At 36.1% G+C, this 21,346-nt stretch overlaps 1 protein-coding gene across 4 annotated transcripts in view; it reads right to left on the bottom strand.

Moving 5' to 3' along the window:
- Positions 1–802: 802 nt before the first annotated feature.
- STMN2 (stathmin 2) overlaps positions 803–21,346 on the bottom strand; it is a 176,957-nt gene continuing 156,413 nt past the window's right edge. For 3 of the 4 annotated variants that reach the window (XM_087931438.1, XM_087931437.1, XM_087931439.1), the window contains exons 2-5: positions 9,192–9,287; positions 7,619–7,791; positions 4,776–4,967; positions 803–2,487 (exon numbers count right to left, since the gene is read on the bottom strand). In XM_087931438.1, the coding sequence (XP_087787564.1) occupies positions 2,428–2,487; positions 4,776–4,967; positions 7,619–7,791; positions 9,192–9,273 (507 nt within the window). In that variant the 5' untranslated portion in view covers positions 9,274–9,287 and the 3' untranslated portion in view covers positions 803–2,427. Of the gene's footprint in view, positions 2,488–4,775; positions 4,968–7,618; positions 7,792–9,191; positions 9,288–9,786; positions 9,805–21,346 lie in introns of those variants that run through there. The other variant, XM_087931436.1, reaches the window with a different exon arrangement.

The raw sequence follows: 21,346 nt of genomic DNA, 5'->3' as shown, positions 1-21,346 counted from the left end.
GAAAGACACTCAAAAGCAGACTGGTGTCACATGTGCCAATCACCCATGGGACTGTATTCTGCACCATTGGAATTATCTGAATGCTCTTCAAGGGCAGGCCCATGTAATATGCATTGTAATAACCCAAATAAGAGGTCACAAAGTATGAATGATTTTTTCTCCCATTCATATATTTTTGTAGTAGTTTTAATGGAATGTCCAGTGACTCATAGGTGGTATAGTATGAATTTAGCAGGCTAAAGAATTACCTTGAAGTAAGATGGGCAGCCTTTAAATTAAATTAAGTTAAATAAGATAAATAATTGTTCAAAAATGTCTGAGCTACTGAGAAGAGATACATATTTACTGATTCCTGATTTGTGCAATAATATTTTGACCACACTTCTCCTGTATCAAATAGACATTCCTGTTATTTATCAGCTTTACCGTCATCTAACAGAAGTGCAAAAGATCAACCTAGCAGTGCTATGCAGAATTTGGAAAAGTAATTAGAACCATCAAAATTGAATCAGTTGTATCTTTCCTCTGCCTACAAAAATATTTCCAATATTTGAGTTTGTTACCAATTTTAAATTGTTCTACATCTTCTCATTCTTCCCAACAGTTGAGATTTTACATTTACCAAATGTTATGCTGGAATGGATAACTCACAACTTATGATAGTGAAGTTTAAAAAAGTAGCAGAATATTAACAAAAAAATCCCCCATCTCATGTTTAATATAAGAATAACAAGATCATTCCATAATACTAGTTATTAATATTGTGTTGATAAAAGGCATCAAGTGAGACAACAGATGACACTTTTTTTTCAGTTCACAGAACTCCAATTCTTTATTAATCACAGCTTGCTCACAATGACATACAGGAAAATAGCATTAATGAAGAGTAGAATACGCAGGCAGCAATTTCCAGGAGAATTTGGGATACCTTCAAGTTGGCAGCTGTTTCAGACAATATGTGTGTTGAGATTGGTGATATTATTTGACACAAGCACCTTGGCTAGTCATCCTGACCGCTTCAGCCCTCATCATTTCGATAGTGTTTTAAAAGTAGGCAGGACAGACTAACACTATAGAGCAGAAGTTAGTAGGATTAACACCAGCTCACTGATTTGGGATGAAAAATAGCACACGGAACATCTTGCAGTGTTATGAAATCACAAAGCTTAAGGCTGGAATTCTATCTGCAAAGATGCTCTTGGTCTCTTCACAGATTTTAGCAACTGGAGACAAGACAATATGCCTATTTCCCAAACTCGTATCCTTCAGATACTGTGGGGTTATGGAACTTCAGGAACTGCAGTCTAGGAATTGTAGTGCCATCACAAGAGGGGCGCACCAGATTTTGAAACGCTAGAGCAGTGTTTCACAATCTTGGCAACTTTAAGGTGTGTGAACCAATTCCCAGAATTCTCCAGATGGCATTGCCAGCTAAGCTAAGGAATTTTGGGAGTTGATGTCCACACATTGTAAAGTTGCCAGGGTTGAAAAACATTGGACTAGACTAGAGGCTAAGAAAATGAAACTGACTGCAGTTTTTATTCCTATAAATTCCATGAATTTTTCTGGCAATGAAACTGAAACTGGGAAATTTTGTAATTTGGTCAAATATGGTTGTTCACTCCCTACTGCATACAACACCTTTTAAAAAGCATCTATTATCTATTTCCCTTTTTGTTGGGAAAATTCTTTCTTTCTTCTAAACTTAAGACATGCAGCTTTACTGAATACTGTTTTATACCACATTAATCCTAATGTGTTCTAAAGGCTTTTTCCCTTAGATGTTTACGGGGGTTAAATTTCACTGAACCCCATGAAGCTTGTTTCTGTATAGCACAGTTCTGGTTTTTCTATAGCAGAACACTGGGGTTGTAAATAAATTATGATTTCTTAATGTTCTATGACTTCATTTTTCTAGACCATTTAATCAAATAAGAATGCCTACCTGTAATTGGCTTATTGACTTAAGCTTATTGAGTGCAAAGCTTTCCATGTTACTAAGTAATGACGCGACAGTAGCACCATAGACCTTCTGCTGACTTGGTTTTCAGTTAGAACAAGTATAGTTTGGCATGGATTTTGCTGCAAAGAACTTCATAGCAAAGTTCTAACAAATTTAACTGAATGAAAACAGACAACATCAAAAGCCTGTTACAGGACGTGTAAAGATTATGAAATAACTTGCATAATGCAATACTTGTATTTTTTAACAAAAATGTAAGTATTTACAAAATAAGATCCAAGTTTTAATTTTAAACATCAAGCAAATCATTCTGCAAAGACTGCATTGTTTTAATTTTTTTGTTTTGTTTTTATTGAGTTCTTGATTCATTTTTTTTAAACCGTGTCATACATTTCCTATACTAATATTTCATGATCTGTAATAATATAGGCAAGGGAGTTATCCGACTCCCTCTACTGTTGGGCTCAGCCAGACAGTTCCACCTGGAGCTCCTTGTTTCTGCGGACCTCTGCAGCATGCCTTTCCTGGGAATAAAGGGGGAAAGTAGAGACAAGTTTAACATCCGACTTGCTCTCTTTCTTCAGGAAGAAATGTTAAATGGCAACAAGATTTGGTCAGCAACTTTAGCTTTAATAGGGCTATAAAAGAAGCGTTTTTAATGAAGCGGGACACAACTCTTGTTCTTTGATTCATGATAGCAGACAAATAGAAGAACAGAGTTGGAAGGAACCTTGGAATCCCCTGCTCACGCAGGAAGCCCTATACCATTTCAGACAACAGATTGCAAGGAAGAGGAAAAACAGAATGATAAAGATTGCCTTCCTGCCCTTTTCTCTCAGGACTATTTTGAATCTGGTCTATCACATACCCTACAGTCAATTTGAAATTGTTTTATTCACAAATTGAATAAAAGAAAAACTTAATAGAACAGTTTGGACTAGGCATCTAGTGCCCACTAGAATACTGAAGACATGTGTATTGCAACTTCACAACACAAAACTAGGCCTTGTGTGCCTGTCTCATGAGATAATATGCAGATGGGGTCTGCATTGCCATGTGATAGTTGCTCATCCACCCTGTGATGACCTGGAGTGTAACACAAACGTAATAAAATCCAAACGTAAACAAATGTCCTTTAATGCTTCCAACTTGGCCCCACTGTTCAATAATTCTCAGTTGGAGATTAAATTTATTCAAAATAGTCTTAAGCAAGCAATACAGTCCAAACTCAATGAGCAGATGAAGGTGAAATAAAAAACCAAAACAAACTACAATGAAGGAGTTTTCACAACGGACCAGGATAAGTAATTACCAACTTCAAGGAGATAACAAGGCACAGTCTGTTGGAAGGATGCCAACCAAGATAACTTCAGCCCAAAATAAAACAAGCTTTGCTTCTAGCAACTCTGTGTTTTAACCCTCTCTCTTGTATACTATTCTCCCCAGCTGCAACCAATGAGGGGGATCATGGCCTCTTCCTCTCTCGTAAGCCAAGTTGTTTTCCTCTCTGTTCCTCCCTGCGTGTCCTAGGATGAAAAGGGGATGGGCCTGGTTCTTCCTCTGACTGCCCAGCTGGCCTCAGCCCTTCCCCATCCTCCTCCACAACCTCTGGAGCCACACCTCCACTCCCTATTGGCCGTTCCTCCTCTCCCTCAGAGTCCGACTCTAGCAAGGGCATGACACATCCCACCCCTCTGCAGATACCTAGGAGTTTGAATAAGTCTTTGTATGTGAAAAGTCTGTATTGTGTGAAATCATGTGCCTACTTCTTTTCCAAGAATCTACATTTTGGTAGATTAATGAACACATTATTTGTGCCAATAAATTTATATAGCTGCCCTATTCTGGTATTCACAGAAATGACTGAGAACTAAAAGTAAGGAAGAGTACAAGATCTACAAATGAGACATCACATCAATTCAGTCTTGAACTTAATGTACTTAGTGTGAATATGCTTGGAAATGTCCTGCAATCACACAACTGATTTATGAAAAGTACTAATCTGGAAGGCTCTTCCAAGCATATTCACTTTAATGTTAATAAAGGTTTGCTTCAAGCCAATTTCATGAAAGTCAAGGACATTGTGTGTGGAAGGAAAAAATATGTACAGGAATGACACTAGTGTGCAATTCTTCAGTTTTAGCACTCAGACATTCAGTTAACTATCCAGTCTATATGCTCAAAATATCCAATTTATAGACATAAAGTATCTTGAAAGGTAAAAGGAGCAGAAGGTTATATTGCATGTATGATCTTACTTCTATTCCAGGCAAAATATATATTTGTGATCCCCTTTGTACACCTGATTGACATATTTATGTATTTTAAAGCCTGAAGCTTTTCCTATACTTCAGCTGTGCCTAGCCTGGTACTCTCCAGATATGCTCTATTTCATTGCCAAGATTTTCCAGAATTTTGCAGGCTGAAAGTCAAAATACTTAAGAAGGTGACTATCTGGGGAAGAGTACATAGATTAGTTAAGGCATTATTCTGAATTCAATATCGAAGAGGGATGAATCTTTATGAACCATATTGAATCAGCAGGGGCCTGAGTCAGGGGGAGGGTCACGTACAAGAAAGTGACAGGAGTTTGACTGAATAGTCAGAATGTTCATCCTCAGCTTTTGTAAAACCTGCTGGCAGGGGGGCTTACTCCCACATTCACTTAAGCATAAATAAAAATCTTACCTACCCTGAACATTACTACTTAGACATCCCTACTCAACATCTTAGTAGGACTCCTGCCCCCTCCACCGGCGGTGCTTTATCAGCTCTGTTTGACTGAATGTTGGTTTGATCCCAGCCTGGTTACCTTCTCCTGAAGACGTTCAATAAGAGCAGCTAAGTTAGCTTCACGGTTTTCTTTGATCTGTTCCATTTTCAGTATCAGTTTTTCCTCTGCCATTTTGCTGAAGTTATTGTTCTCCTCCACAGCCTTCTGAAGGACTTCTCGCTCATGTTCTCTCTTTTCTGCCAGTTGTTTCAGCACCTGGGCCTCCTGGGACTGTGTAAAGTTGAAAAATAAAAAAAATGAGCCAGTCAATTACAAAAATATTGAGAATAGAATAGATTTAGTGTAACTCTAATGTTCAGAGACAAAAGATGACTAGTTTGCCAAAGTAAAAAAGTTGATAAGTACAAGTTTTCTTATCATTCCTCTGTCTTCTTTGGACCACAAGGATAGGAAGGGGAAGATTAAACAGTTTTTTTCCTTTAAATTTTGAAACTCTCAAAAAGATCTGGGCTGAATATAAAACAGATACAATCTCTGATGCATAAATTTGCAGAATACAGAATAACAAAGTTGGAAGGGATCATAGAGATCTTCTAGTCCAACCCCCTGCATGAATATGAAACCCTGTACTATTCAGGGCAAATGGCTGTCCAATCTCTTCTGAAAAAACCTCCAGTGATGGAGCATCCACAACCTCTGAAGACAAGTTGTTCCACTGATTAATTTTTCTGTCAGGAAATTTCTCCTTAACTCTATATTCGATCTCTCTTTCCATCTTTTCTTGTCCTACCCTCAGATGCTTTGAGAATAGGGAAACCTCCTCTTCTTTGTGCCAAATATTAGAAGACTGCTGTCATTTTATTGAGTTTGATTTAGACAGATCAGCAAATCAGCAAAAAAGTAATCTTTCATAGAACTTTCTTAAATAGAAAGTTTATCTTAAATAGAATCTTCCTTCCGCAAAAATATATAGATAACAACTAATAGTATTTCTCAAGAGTAGCAAAATTCTGTAACTTCCCTCCCCCCACACCTCAACAATGAAAATAAACATGAGCAGTAGCCATTGGCACAGGGACAAATTAGAAGGAATTTGGAAGGGTGATGCATTTTAGGGATCCTTGGTGTTCTCTGAGCTTGGTGGTTTCTTGCAGACATTTCATTACTCAAACTATGGAACAGCATCAGTGCTAGTAGGGAGTGGGGTTTGCTTTCATTTTATATTCTAGTGGCATGCCCTGTCAGTGTTGATGGATTTAATGGTTCCTTAGTTGGGCTGTTGATTGGACATGGACAGATTTAGCCATAGTTTCAGCTGGGGAACTGTGACCATCCTAGGCCAAGTCCAAAAATGCTAATGTATTCGTGGAAGCCTGGCAATCTGACAAATCAGATATCAACAGACACATAGACATAAACAACATCTGTATATTATTCAAAAGAGACAGTCAACAAGCCAAGGGAGAAGCAAAAAAGATCAAAACACTTTCTCACCAGCAATTAATACCTAAATGTGCAGAGATTAACACCACGATTAACATTACACCAACAATCAAAAAGCAAACAATACCCCAAGGGAGCTGCCAGACAAGTAAACAGCCCAACCATAGAACCATCAAGCTCTCCCACCAGCTCTCACAAGGCAAGCCACAAGAATATAAAATGAGAGCAAACTCACTCCCCATTAAACTGACAGTGTTACTTGGTTCAATTAATGAAACATCTGCAAGAAAACAACCAAGCTCAGACAGCACTAAGGATCCCTCATTTCAACCATAAACTACAAGTATTCTCCTTTATCTGTATCTTTTAGGCTTTATTCCAGTTAGAAAAGTTAGATGAGAAAAGGAGTGGAAAGGCAATACACTATCGTGTATACACTATCATCAAAATTACTTTCCATAAATATTATTTATCCTGAATAAATTACTATTTATTCTCAGATGTCTATGTATAGAACAATGATTTATGTCAAATCAAACACTTTTATTATGATCATAGATCAGAAAATATGATTTATGTCTCAGTAAATAATGAAAACAGTTAAAAAGGGAGAAAAAGGAGAATTTAACAACCCTAGATGAAAAATGGCCAGAGAACTAGGATTCTAATGGGATTCTCAATTATGTAATTTGCTATTGACACTTGTGCATGAGGCTGACACTACTGATTAATAAACACTAATGTAATTACTAGGGAGAGGTTTAATTCTAAGACTGTGTGAAATCAATTAACAAGTTTAAAGCTATTTTCTTTGATAAGGTGTTTCTGGAGTTTTTTTGCTAGCTTAATTCTGCCCTAGAATCTCAGTAACCTGGTCATGCTTCTAAACTACAGGCAGATGTAATAAAGCGTATGTTTCTGGTAATCTAAGTTGATTTTTTCTTATTGTGAAGTACAAGTCAGAAAAACATGTATCTATGTGATTAGCAATCCTGTTTCTTAACACTCAGGTATTTGACTGATCTTAAGTTACAATTTCTTGCATTTTCAAACATGGATCTCATTGTACATATCTTAAATGAAACAAATATAGATTCAGTTCTGAACACTCAAGAATGAGCTTTAAGATGTAATTTTTCACATCAGTTCAATAACCCACATGTGTCATAGATTGCAAATGAAACCTGAAAATAGCACTAGCACTTAGACTTATATACCACTTCACAGTGCTTTAAAGCCTTTTCTAAGTAGTTTACAATTTCAGCCTATTGCCCCCAACAATCTTCCAACCTTGGAAGAATGGAAGGCTGAGTCAACCTTGAGCCTGGTCAGATTTGAACTGCTAAATTGCAACCAGCCAGCAGTCAGTAGAAGTAGTCTGCAGTACTGCATTCTAACCACTACACCGCCATGGCTCTTATAAAATAACCCAAGAAATATCATCATGCACACACTCTACTGTATATATGGTTAGATACCCTTCTCCTTTCTTCTGCAGCTTCCAGCTTTTTCTGGATCTCTTCAAGGGACAAATCTTTCTTCTTTGGAGAGGCTATAGTTCGTGGTGCTTCAGAGACAGGAGATGGCGGCTTTAAGATGAGTTCAAAAGCTTGGCCAGAGGCACGTTTGTTGATATGTTTGACTTCCATATCTGTGAAGGTAAAGTTGAAATTTCTAATTCAAATGGGATATCAATAATAGGTAATTTGTGGAAGTGTAATGGCCATAACTAAGAGGTATAGGTACTTTTCATTAAAATAGATGCCAGAGAAAAAGCATGTTTACAGATGGCTTCTATTAATAACAAAATTTTATTTTGGGCTTGCAATGATGTATTTTGTTTGCTTAGGAGCCACAAAAAGAAATAGATGCTACTAGTTTGAAATAATTGTAATAGATCGGTTGAATTTTTTTTGGTGGGAGGAATAGTTTAAGTATAAAATTGGTATCTTTGCAGGAGTTTAACACACCCATTCAGTCACTTAAACCTCTCTCAAAACTAGAGAGAATTGCCAAGAGACTTACTCAAACCCATTAAAATGAAAATAAAAATAAAAGGATTATTGGGACTCTAGAAATGTAAATAGGTCTGTGATTACTACAGTAATGAAATCAGTGATAAAATATACATCTTTTATGAATTAATGTTTTAGGAATAGATAGACTAATATCAAAATATAAAATATTGAATATGCATTAAAAATATATTTCCCATGTCTGGAAATTGCATGGTCAGTTATGGTGCAACTAATGTAGTAATTAGTAGATTATAGATATTTCACAATTATAGTAAATTCTAAATGAATATAATCTATCTAATTTTACTGAATGTAATGTATTTAAGATATATTTATATATCATAATTTAGTTGAATGGTAATAATATTAAAATATTAATTTTAATAATAATAGTAAAGTTCTCTTAGGACAAACAGTCAGTATTATAACTCCTGTGCTCAGAGGTATCTCTACTAGCTTCTTCTATCAAGCTTTCTGTTCCTTTAATTCTAAACCCAACAATTAAATAGGAAGTTAGTATACTGAAAAGCAAAATGCCAGCTTTTAGCATACTTTCTAGTTACAAGAAGGTCTCTGAACTCAATATAAACCTCTCAGATACACTTAAAACGTAAAAATAGTGAATGGATATTGATTCTTTGTAAAACATTTCTATTTGCAAAGATACGGATAAAAACATGTCAATGATCAGAACTGCACAAGCTGTTTTTAAGTGGAATTTTATCATCATAACATGACAGTCATTTTGTGAGAGTTTCCATGATATGCTCTCAATTTCCAAACATGAACCATACAAATTTTATATTTCATCAAGTGTCAAATCAATCTTTCCAACATCTTGCTTTCTAATATACTTGACTTCAGAAACCATAATCCTGTGCTGTTTTGCAGCATGGGAAGAGAAGTCAACATATCTTGTAGGTTCCAGGTTGGAAATCATTGTTAAAGAATAAAACAAGAGGAAAATGTGCATCTCCCATGGAAGAATAACACACTTCACTAAGGAAAACAACTGCAGCTGAAAACTACTTACCATCATATGTGTATATATTAATGTTGCGAGATTCTGGGTAAAAACAGGAGCAGATCAAAGAAAGCATGGACAGCTCCTTCATCTTTTCTTTATAAGCTGAAAGGGAAGAGAATGGATTAGTCCTTTCATCTTTTCCATTTACAGGGTGTTTTGATTTAATTAATTAATCTGCTCAGACTCCAAGCAGTCAACTTACACGACACATCTTAACTTTGGTACCTTTGTGAAATTAATTGCTACTTGATAAAAACATCTAATAAAGTGTGACCTTTTTTTTAAAAAAAGAAAAGGTTGTTTCTTTATCATTGAAGTATGTAAGAATAGGATAGGATAGGCTAGGATGGGATGGGATGGAATATAATAATTGTCACTTTGAATGTATGCTTATCAGCATACATTATAATGAAATTTCATTGCATACAGCATTCAACAGGTCACCACTTCCAATATACACTACATAACCATGACAAAATAAATAAATAGATAAATACAAAATTATGCATATACCCACATATATTATACAACAGAGAAATGACATAGTCTAATTCAGATATATACATGTACATGGCGAAAAAAATGAATCTTGCGAGTTTACCAGATGGATGGCAATATTTGCTCTTTCTGCTACATTCCCACAAACACATCCTCATTTCTAGCTCATAGTAGTAAACAAGAATAAATCTTTCTTTTGTAGGTTCACCTCTGCCGTGACCTACATTGAGTTAAGCTCTCCAGCTAGAAATGTTGTGATGGAAGGAAGCCAATAATTGTAACAAAGCCTTTCTTTCTGCTGCAACTGTTTGTTGTAGTATCTGTCTTGAGTTTTCCAAACTAGTGTCAAAAGTGCCTTGAGCTACCCTTGCCAGCTTTAAAGGAAATTCAGAGGAAGGAATGCCCTTTGGCTTTTCACTCAGACAGGTGACTTGACTGGCTCAGGTCCTATTCATTCTCAAAATGTTGTTTTATATTTGAACCGATAAGCCGCTAGTATTTCCAGAGACAGGAAAGAGAAAACAGGAGACTTCAATTGATCCATGCAAACAGAAAGCTTCTGTGGGCTACAGGAATGAAGCCTTACTTCACCCTCACTGTCTCTCACAGGTTTCTCTGAAGCCATGTTTCTCTAGCTGTTTACTGAGAACACAGGGAGAAATGAAATACCAAACAATTATTAAAAAGTAGCTTATGCACATGAACAGTTTTCCTCCCAAATGAGTAGTGGCTTCCAGTTCTTAACTGCCTATTTTGTGGAACATGAAATTACATCCACATCATATCTACATGTAGCCAGGCACAAGTAATATGCTTTGTTTGATATGCAAATTGGGTATGTAACTCTGATTAATTTTTATTTTGAGAGAATTTTATCATTCCTTTCCTGCTGTATGAGAAAGTGTTTCAGAAATTCCTCTCAGTTATAACACAGGGAAGTTCAAATACATGTTCAGACTTACACATATAATGTCATTAATAATTATTCTGGCATTGGAGATATAAATAAATAGGTATACACACATTCCATAGCTTTTCTGCCTTCTTGTACTAATAATATATCAACTTCTGCATATTCTGTCTTGTGATATCTATGTACAGTATATAGGCATCACTTTGGTTGTTTGAAGTATGTGTTAGTGATAAATTGTTGAATTGACAGAAAGCGATACATCTTTTTCTTGCCTCTGTTCCTAGTCCAGCTACGTTGTCCTCCTTACTATCACATCTTGCTTGCATGTTCTGTTGGTTTCAGATTGAAGTTAATTATAAAATTATCAAGTTGTTCTTCTTCATCACTGGTTGGAGCATAAACTTGGATAATCACCAAATGACAGGATTATGCATGAGTTAAAAATTGTGGTTTTTTGGTCATTGACTGTACTATAGCCTAGTACTGTCCTTGCTATATTCTTTATGCCTGTGAAAAACAGCATAACTCTCTGGCTGAACATGGCCAATTCCATGCCATTACAATTGTCTGCTGCCTAAAATGCTAATTTCATTCATTTATCTTCCATTGTTGAGGTTTCCCATGTTCATTTCATCTTCCCTCTGCATTTATATCTTTGCATGTTTAAATTATTTTTTCTTGTATGGCAACATTCATAGCAGCTTAACCTGATTTTAATTAGCCACATCTTAAACACCATTAGTATTCCAAAAGTTCTTAACATTTTTCCACAGTAGTATATTGAGTGCCATCCAAAACAGTATGAAGCCTTTGCCATTGTTACTAAATTCACCACTCATGTCTGGCTTCATTGCTACTTAACATATTTTAATAATATTTTATTTATTAAAATATAAGAGACAGAGGAGCACTAGGGGGGTCCTGCTATCTATTTTCAATCTATTAGTTTACAAAATGTGGCTCACTTGAAGAATGTCCTCCTAGCTTGGGTGAGAAAAAATAGTTTTCCTTCTTCGAGAAGATTGTTTTCAGTGGCTGAGATCAGTGAATGGTTTCATTAGACGTAGTCAGATAATGCTCACATTCTTTTATGCAAAGGAATGGAATCTATGCTCATTTGAAAGATGCATTATTTATTTGTTTTCTTTATTAATCACATTTGCCATTCAGAGACTCATGGCAGCTCAGATTTTCTAAATAGGTCTGATTACATCTTCCACAATTAGCACCAGTTGAGAATATTGTATAATTTATAAGGTGACTAGATCTTCTGGAGGGATGTATTAATTTGTATACATTTACTAACACAAATAAAAGTTTCAGAGAGAAATCCCACCCCCACTATAATTGGACCTAAATGTTTGCAAGTGTTGTTTCTTCTTCTTCTTCTTCTTCTTCTTCTTCTTCTTCTTCTTCTTCTTCTTCTTCTTCTTCTTCTTCTTCTTCTTCTTCTTCTTCTTCTTCTTCTTCTTCTTCTTCTTCTTCTTCCTCCTCCTCCTCCTCCTCCTCCTCCTCCCCTCCCCTCCCCCCCCCCCCCTCCTTCTTCTTCTTCTTAGTCTTTCAGTAATTCCAGATACTTTGTGCTCACTATTGCACGTTTACATTATGATAAAACCATGTCAGGATAAAATGCTCTTAATGACTAAGAAACAAACAAACAACAGACTACAGCCACCAAATCAGCGGTGCTAACATGCCAATGGCCACTGTAGGACAGGAAATAGATACAGAAAATACTAACACTAATGCAGACCAAATCTAGTAGCCCAACAAGAGATTCCCTTATCTATCAGTCAGAAAGTGGAGAATAAAGCAGATCTTCTTTTCCACATCCATTTTCCATTCTTCTAGGAGGTATTTCAAGAGAGCCTCATAATGAAATGCCATTTCTATAAATATTACTGCTATCACATAATCTACATCAAGAACTCAAGATATCATGCAAACATAATGAGCAGCAAATGCAGACTTGGGCTACAGCCAGGTGGATTGGGCCCTGAAAATTGATTTATTTTCCATGTTTACCTCATCTAAAACTAGGACACCTCATCTAAAACTAGGATTAACCTAGCAAAACCAGAATGTATAGTTTCCTAATTATTCAAATTAAATCAACGAAAAGGAACCATATAGGATTTAGTGCTCTACAACATAGGAACTGGGTTGTATTTCTGTTTTTCCTATATAGTCACTTGAGATTTTGCACAGCTGTTACAGATAGACAATTAAAATTCCACTCAAGTGCATCTATGGAATGGTCAGTCAAGATGGTGGTTGTAACCACACAATCAAACCTTACCCCTTTTATATAAGCATCAATATTCTATGCCTATACAAAGGGCCATGGTTTTGATTGTGTTGCTGTGGCTGCTTACTTCTATGTTTTGATTCTTCCTTGGTGGATGATCCTGTTTCCAGTGCTACAAGAATTGAATATTTCAGAATCTTTTCCAGACCTTCAGAGGAAGAACTGTATGTGATATGTTGGTTGCAATTACACAAGCCCAGCCACTTCATAAGATCAGCCTTATGACCATAAGTATAAGCCTTATGACCATAAGTGTAAACCATCATTTAGTCTATTTCTTGTTTGGCCAGCAAAATTACCTTCATTCCCCGCCCCCCCCTTCAACTTGTTTTAATTGTAGAGATTTATTTTGCCTGTCAAAATAATTAATGAATTAGATTGTACATTTAAACAAAAATAAATGCATTAAATCCATAAATTTACATATCATGCTATTCCCTTTACAACCTTATGCAAAATGAAAGAAAGGAAAGGAGAGGAGAAGAGAGGAAAGGAAATGAAAGGAAAAGAAAGGAAAGCAGTTATTCAATAGACTTCTCCATATCTTTTTGTTCTTGTAAAGCTTATGTGCTCTCATTCATAATCTCCTTTATACATTCTTTTTTATCCTTTAAATTTCTCACTTCTTTCATTAACTCAATCCAAACATGACTTTTCCCTTCTTCTGCTCCCTCTTGACACAATCACTGTTATTTCATATATTTATTTTAGTGTATCCCTTTCACATTGATCATTTAGCACATTCCTTCAGCATCCATCCATTCTTGATCCATCTCTACTTATGTTACTATACATACTTCTTAAGTACTTCATTACCACATCATTCAATTTATGTGTCATCTAACATACTTACTTGTAAAATTTGGGAGAAGCACATTTTACACTCAGCTTTCTTCTCCCTTTCCACAATCATTCATTCCTCACACAGACCATATACCACCAGTACCTTTTCCCCAGCATGTTAAAATTTCTTCCTCTATTTCCCAAAATTCTACAAAGGTGATATCATCATCATCATCATCATCCCCACCCCTACCCCCATCTTGTTCTAGTTTTTAATCACTAAAATTGTTCATTTCATATTCTTGTCAAATACATCTATATCGGACTACATTAATTTTCAGATCCATGGTCATCATTGCATCAGACAATCTAACATTTGTTGCAAATTATTTAGATCCTTAGTCAATAGCACACCATCATCCGCACACAAATGTACATGAGCATTCACATCCCCAGACACCAGCCAGCATGCCTACACAGAATGATAGAGAGAAAGAAAGGGGGGAAGGGAGGGAGGGAGGAAAGGAGAGAAAGAGATATGCATTAAAAACAGGGAACATCACATACCTCAATCTTATTCCCTGCTCAGGGAATAAGCATTTACTAAACATTATTCACACTCATGATTTATTTTTATCATACATATGTGTTAGAATTTGAGAACATGCTCAGAATTATTCCATAACTCAAACGAATTCTTGTTATCATATGCTTTCTCCTTTTAACACTCCCTCAATTCAATTTAATACCAAATCATTCCATCACCTTTATTTTAAATTACTGTCATTTTTCTGGAGGGTTCCAGTTCAGTCCTCTTTACCCACTTCTAGGATATTTTAAAACTGTATTTCAGAATTACTCTGTTTTATTTAATCTTAACCAACCCCTCCTGTCTTTAATTCTATGTCCCTTATGATCCATTTTTTACTTTCTATGCATATTATGCAGTATCTTTCTTTCTGTCTTCTTTCTTCTCAAAAAATTATTCTCCTATATATTTTTTCCTATCCTCAACCTCTTTCAACCCTTCCTTCCCCCAAGCATCTTTTTCTCATTAGTGTGACTCTGCACACTTCTGTGTCATACCGTAACATAATTCTTCTTTTTTTGTTCCAAGTGCTTCTGCACACTTATTGCTTATATTCATATTGCTTATATACATTCATTCTGTTGAAGGATTAATCTATCTTTTAATATTGCTTTTATAAAGGCTTCATACCTAGTCATCCTGCAATCATGCTGCTTTCACATCACTTTCTTTCAATAGTTTGTTTGGTTCCATATCTATTTTTCCCAATTCACATTTGGCCCTATCCAAAATGAATCTCAAAGATCCTTTTTTCAACATGGGTTCTCTTATTTTTATCATAAAAATATGAATCAGTTTTGGTTTTTGATTAATTTCTTTGCCATCTCTGTATACAAATAACATTGTACTTATCTGAAACAAATATTCTTTATTTTCTAAGCAGATATTCACTAGCAGTCCACATTCTCCTTCATTCTTGGGTCTCTGAATAGCCAGATTTTTTTCCCCTGTCTTCTCTCATCTCAATCTCATCCATTCATGTAATTTAACAGCATAATTCCCCAGATCACATTTATTCAGAATGTTGCAGGTCTTTCTCAAAACTCATACTATTTTTGTCTATTATTATCAGCATTCACTGAACATAACATGCTTGCCACCAACCTATAGATTTCTATTTTGATATGTATGCAGAACAACCCATGACTCTGATTCAGACATTCGGACATCCATGTTAGCTCTTAGAATTAAATCTACACTGTCACATCTTTTCATGGATTCATAATCTGATCTTTATATACCTCTATTACATTTCCTTTCTTTCTTTTAGTTTACCAAACCCAAACATATCTTTGTTTCTTTAATTTCATTAAATTAATTCATACTGTCTCTCATTTATTCTTCATAATTGTATGTTGTAATTTTCTGGGTGCTATACAGGTGAAACTCAAAAAAATTAGAATATTGTGCAAAAGTTCATTTATTTCAGCAATGCAACTTAAAAGGTGAAACTAATATATGAGATAGACTCATTACATGCAAAGCAAGATAGCTCAAGCTGTGATTTGTCATAATTGTGATGATGATGGCGTATAGCTCATGAAAACCCCAAATCCACAATCTCAGAAAATTAGAATATTACATGCAATCAATAAAACAAGGATTGTACATAGAACAATATCGGACCTCTGAAAAGTGTAAGCATGCATATGTACTCAGTACTCGGTTTGGGCCCCTGTTGCAGCAATTACTGCCTCAATACAGCATGGCACAGAAGCTATCAGCCTGTAGCACTGCTGAGGTGTTATGGAAGACCAGGATGCTTCAATAGCAGCCTACAGCTCTTCTGCATTGTTTGGTCTCATGTATCTCATCTTTCTCTTGGCAATGCCCCATAGATTTTCTATGGGGTTCAGGTCAGGTGAGTTTGCTGGCCAATTCAAGCACAGTAATCCCACGGTCATTGAACCAGGTTTTGGTGCTTTTGGCAGTGTGGGCAGGTGCCAAGTCCTGCTGGAAAATGAAGTCAACATCCCCATAAAGCTCATCTGTGGAAGGAAGCATGAAGTGCTCCAACACTCCTGGTAGATGGCTGCGTTGACCCTGGACTTAATGAAGCACAGTGGGCCAACACCGCAGATGACATGGCTCCCCAAATCAATGGAAACTTCACACTGGACTTCAAGCATCTTGCAGTGTGTGCCTCTCCATTCTTCCTCCAGACTCTGGGTCCTTGGTTTCCAAATGAGATGCAAAACTTGCTCTCATCAGAAAAGAGGACTTTGGACCACTGAACAACAGACCAGTTCTGTTTTTCTGTAGTCCAGGTAAGATGCTTCTGACGTTGTTTTTTGTTCAGGAGCGACTTGACAAGAGGAATACGACATTTGAAGCCCATGTCCAGGATCCGTCTGTGTGTGGTGGCTCTTGATGCACTGACTCCAGCCTCAGTCTACTCCTTGTGAACGTCCCCAACACTTTTGAATTGTCTTTTCCTGACAATCCTCTCCAGGCTGCGGTCATCCCTGCTGCTTGTGCACCTTTTTCATCCACGCTTTTCCCTTCCACATAACTTTCTATTAATGTACTTTGATACAGCACTTTGGGAACATTCAACTTCTTTTGCAATTACCTTTTGAGGCTTTCCCTCCTTATGGAGGTGGTCAATGATGGTTTTCTGCACAACTGTCAGGTCAGTGGTCTTTTCCATGATTGTGATCCCTACTGAACCAGACTGAGAGACCATTTAAAGGCTCAGGAACCCTTTATAGGTGTTATGGCTTAATTAGCTGATTAGAGTGGGACCCTTTGAGCCTAGAATATTGAACCTTTTCACAATATTGTAATTTTCTGAGATTGTGGATTTGGGGCTTTCATGAGCTGTAAGCCATAATCATCTCAATTATGACAAATCACAGCTTGAACTATCTTGCTTTGCATGTAATGAGTCTATCTCATATATTAGTTTCACCTTTTAAGTTGCATTATTGAAAAAAATGAACTTTTGCACAATATTCTAATTTTTTGAGTTTCACCTGTAGATGATATCACATTGGTCATAAATATTGATCTGAGGAGTTCTTGGACATTGGAGTGTAGTCATTTTCTTACAGATGTTTCATTACCTAAACTTGGTAATACCATCAGTGTTAGTCTCGGTAACATAATCTGCAAGAAAACAACCAAGCCCAGAGAGCACTAAGGACCCCTTCATGTCAATCTTGAATGACAAAGATTCTCCTTTATTGGTAAATATTGACCTCTCCAGTCATCTTGACTTTGGTTAATGGAGGCTTTTGGATAATTGAATCTTTCACATTATCACTTTCTGTGATAAAGGTGTAGATTAGGATATAAGTCATAGATGTACATGCATCATACACAGTATTCTCTCCTAATGGTAAGAACAACAGCAGTCATTGGGGCAATATTTCACAGAAATAACTAAAATTTAGACTTATAGCAAACATACTCACATTATTTTATACCTAGAGATTAACTTGCTACTGTGTTGTTGACATTCCACCAATTTGGAGGTAATACATATTCAAAATACCTTACTTCAACATTAAAATAAAACAACTGTACTCTATTTTTAAAAAAGTTTAAACTTTAGTTTAAACCTCGGTATTCATTAATAATTATAAAAGATCATTTCAACAAATGTAAAGAAGTATTAGGTAAGTACAGAAAGACTTGATTGGTGCTTGGCTCATGTTTAAATATAAGGTCACAATCACACTTTTTTTGGGGGTGGGGGGGTAATAGTATAAAAATCATTTCCATGGACTTTTCAGTCCTACAACCATGCAGTTCCCTGGGCATCTTCCAACCAAATATCTCATGAAGCCCAGATAAGGTTGTCTACATGTTATCACCTATCCAGGTTAAGAAAAAAGGAAAGTCAAGAAAAAGTATATAAGTATCAAATATAAAAACAATGAATCCATTTTTTTTTTGAATATATCAAGTTACATTGGTTTTTCCTTCAAACAAGAATATTAAAATATTCTTTAAGAGATTCTATGGTATCTTTTAAATGTATATATACAGAGTTTAATCTAAGACATTAAATGACATTAATGATGATTATAGCATCAACCTTTTAAAGTAAAATTTAAAAAATCTGTTATTGGCCTTTGATTTTCAATGATATAGTCTATTTCTGCCTCTGCTTCTATTGTGTTAGTTTGTTTTATTGTTGTTGTCCTTTAGGCAACCTTTCCATATGTGTTTGCATTCCAGCTGAATGTTCTGCTTTGTGAGAGACACCACAAAGGAAACAATGAGATTGAATTCTTATGAAGCATGAAATGCAGGCCACCGAAAGGTTGTATTTCTTTTAGCCTCCCATAAATGTATTTACATTGATCTTTCAGTGATTTCATTACCAAGAGCAGTCTCATAAAGTTTGAAGGTTAAGTGATCTGGCTATGCAGGGTGCTTTTAGTTTTATTTTAACCGTGCTTGCAGTTTATAGCCTGTTTTCTCTTTCATTGTTGCAGAGACTGTTAAGAGTATTCATTAAGTTAATAAGTGGATTTAGCTGACCCTCTTTTAACAAAAACAAAAAAGAGAGATAAGTACAATGGTCACAAACTTATGTATGTACTGGGTTCTATCTTCTTTCTAAAATCTACCTAAAATCTAAAAGAGAAATAGGGATTCTATTGATGGGTAGCATAAATAATTCTTCATTGTTTATTGATTCACAATCAGAGGGGTGTCTGTAGGGCATTGTCCAAAAAATTCAAGACAGTAACTCCAATGTAGAATAGCAGGCAGAACAACACACATCAAAAGTGGACAGAGCTTTAATTACACTGTTGCAGTTGCCAGGTTGACATACTTGATCACCCCTGTGGACACTCCTGCTATGCAGACTAACCGAGATGAATAAACTAAACACCTATCCTGTTTCACAGCAACATTAAAAATCTCCTTATAAAATAAGTCCCACAGTATGATATTCTGTTCTAGTGACATTTTTAGTAGTCTCTGTGAGAAGAGTAATCCCAAATTAAAAATATTCATGATTCATGCCATTGTTCTGCTTTCAGATTCTATTATCTTTTGACACAATAGCACAATAACTATCATGAGTAAGAGATGGCACCAGCAGAGATGAAAAAGAATCCTGGTTTTGTTTTTGGATTGCCTTGGGATACCCTAACAAAACATGTCCTATCAACCTTAAAGCTGGTTGAGGTAGGAAATAAGTGTGAGCTTCTGGATTTCATATGCAAATAGCAGACAAAGCTTATCACTATAATTCTCCACTTCACCAAATATGGTTTCTTAGAAAGGTTGTAAGTTCAACCTGAAGCTATGATGCATAAGTTATTGAGTAGGTGTATAAGACTTTGTACTTTAGCGTTACTGAACATTATAGGAGAATTGAATTTCAGAGAACACCAGCAGAACAATTTATCTTAAATCTGAAACTGGATAATGATAGTAACTGTATATATATATATATATAGGGGAATGATACTGCAAAATCCCATTCCCTCCCCACCTCACTAACCCGCTTTCCAGCTCCATTCTCCTGTGCAGGGCAACAAAAGAAGACCCAGCTGATCAGCTGGGCCTCAGGAGGCAGAGAATAGATGGGGGTGGGGCCAGTCAGAGATGGTATTTTCTGGTTCTCCGAACTACTCAAAATTTCCACTAGTGGTTCTCCAGAACTGGTCAGAACTTGCTGAATACTACCTCTGGTATGGTTTATTAAATACACATTGATACTGTATTCATCTGGGTCTCTCTCCCTCTCCCTCTCTCTCCCTCTCTCTCTGCGTGTGTATGTATGGCGCATGCGTGCATGCCTTTGAATGCCTTTGAATCAGTATTGACTCCTGGGAACTGACTTGACTAATCACTTAAGTTTTCTTGGCAAGATTTCTGAAGTGTTTTGCTATTGCCTCTTTACTAGGACTGAGAGAGAGTAACTGGTTCAAGGTTACCCAGCTGTAGCAGATCTAGAACTCACAGTTTCCCAGTTTCTAGTCTGATGCTTCTAAACTGGCTCTCCTTTCCACTTTATAGACAATTTAAAATAATAAGACAGAAGCATTATTGCCTGTTGGGACACATGCTCATATTAAGTATAACCAGGAATAAATGAATACAAATCAGAGGTGGTATTCAGGAGATTCTGACTAGTTCTGGAGAACCAGTTCTGGAGAACTAGCAAATACCACCTCTGAGTGGAGATTTTACAGTATCCTTCCCCTGCCATGCCCACCAAGCCATGCCCACAGAACCGGTAGTAAAAAAAAAAAAAAGAATCCTACCACTGATACAAATGGATATACTTCGTTCAAACTGATTTTTTTTCAAAGTGTTTTTTTGTTACAAGAGTATCAGTCCATACCTTGACAAAAATATAAAAGTGTTTGCTTCTCAGACTTCATTGGTAAATAAAATGGAACAAGAAAATAAAAAGGTACTATTATTGCATGTCTTGAGCAGTTCTTTTAGAAATGTGTTAAATGGAGGCATAGGTCTACTAAGTTTAACATGTAATCCTGAAGTGAGAAAGGTCAATGTACATTACTTGATTCAACCCTGGTTGCTTTAATAAAATATCTGTAAAGGCTGGATAGGTAGGGACTGCCTATTCACAAAATGAGTCTAGGACAACTTGCCATAGCCGTGGCATGTTGGCTGTGGCAAGTTGTCCTATTCCATCACAAAATAACTGCTGGGTAGCCATGGCTAGTCCCAAGACATCCATTAACCAGGAAGCAAACTGATGAATTTGTTTGCCTATTTCCATTAATCCTTCAGGATGGTCTTTAACATTCCATTTTATCTTTTTTTAAAAAAAATCCAACCAACCAACCAACCGACCGACTTGAAAATAAACATCACCAGGTTGCAGGAAAGAATGTACTTTGTAGTAAACATAGTGAAATGATTATTTCTTGGCGGCCCCTTTTTATTGCTTTTTTGAAAGCCTCTTTTTAAAATTCCTTCTATATAAAATATACCCCAATGAAATATTTTATACAGGATTTATCTAAAAATGAATCTTTTAGAAATCAGTAAATAGAATCATGCAGCTCTTAAGGTGCTTTGCTTTAAATTGAACGTCATGAAACTTCAGAGCTTCTAAATCTCATGGATCT

The sequence above is a fragment of the Pseudonaja textilis genome, chromosome 3, assembly GCF_049901715.1.
Source record: "Pseudonaja textilis isolate UNSWEBS1 chromosome 3, rPseTex1.2, whole genome shotgun sequence".
In the NCBI taxonomy this organism is placed as follows: domain Eukaryota; kingdom Metazoa; phylum Chordata; class Lepidosauria; order Squamata; family Elapidae; genus Pseudonaja; species Pseudonaja textilis.
Note: the sequence above shows the minus strand (reverse complement) of the source record. Positions and strands in the feature narration are given on the sequence as shown.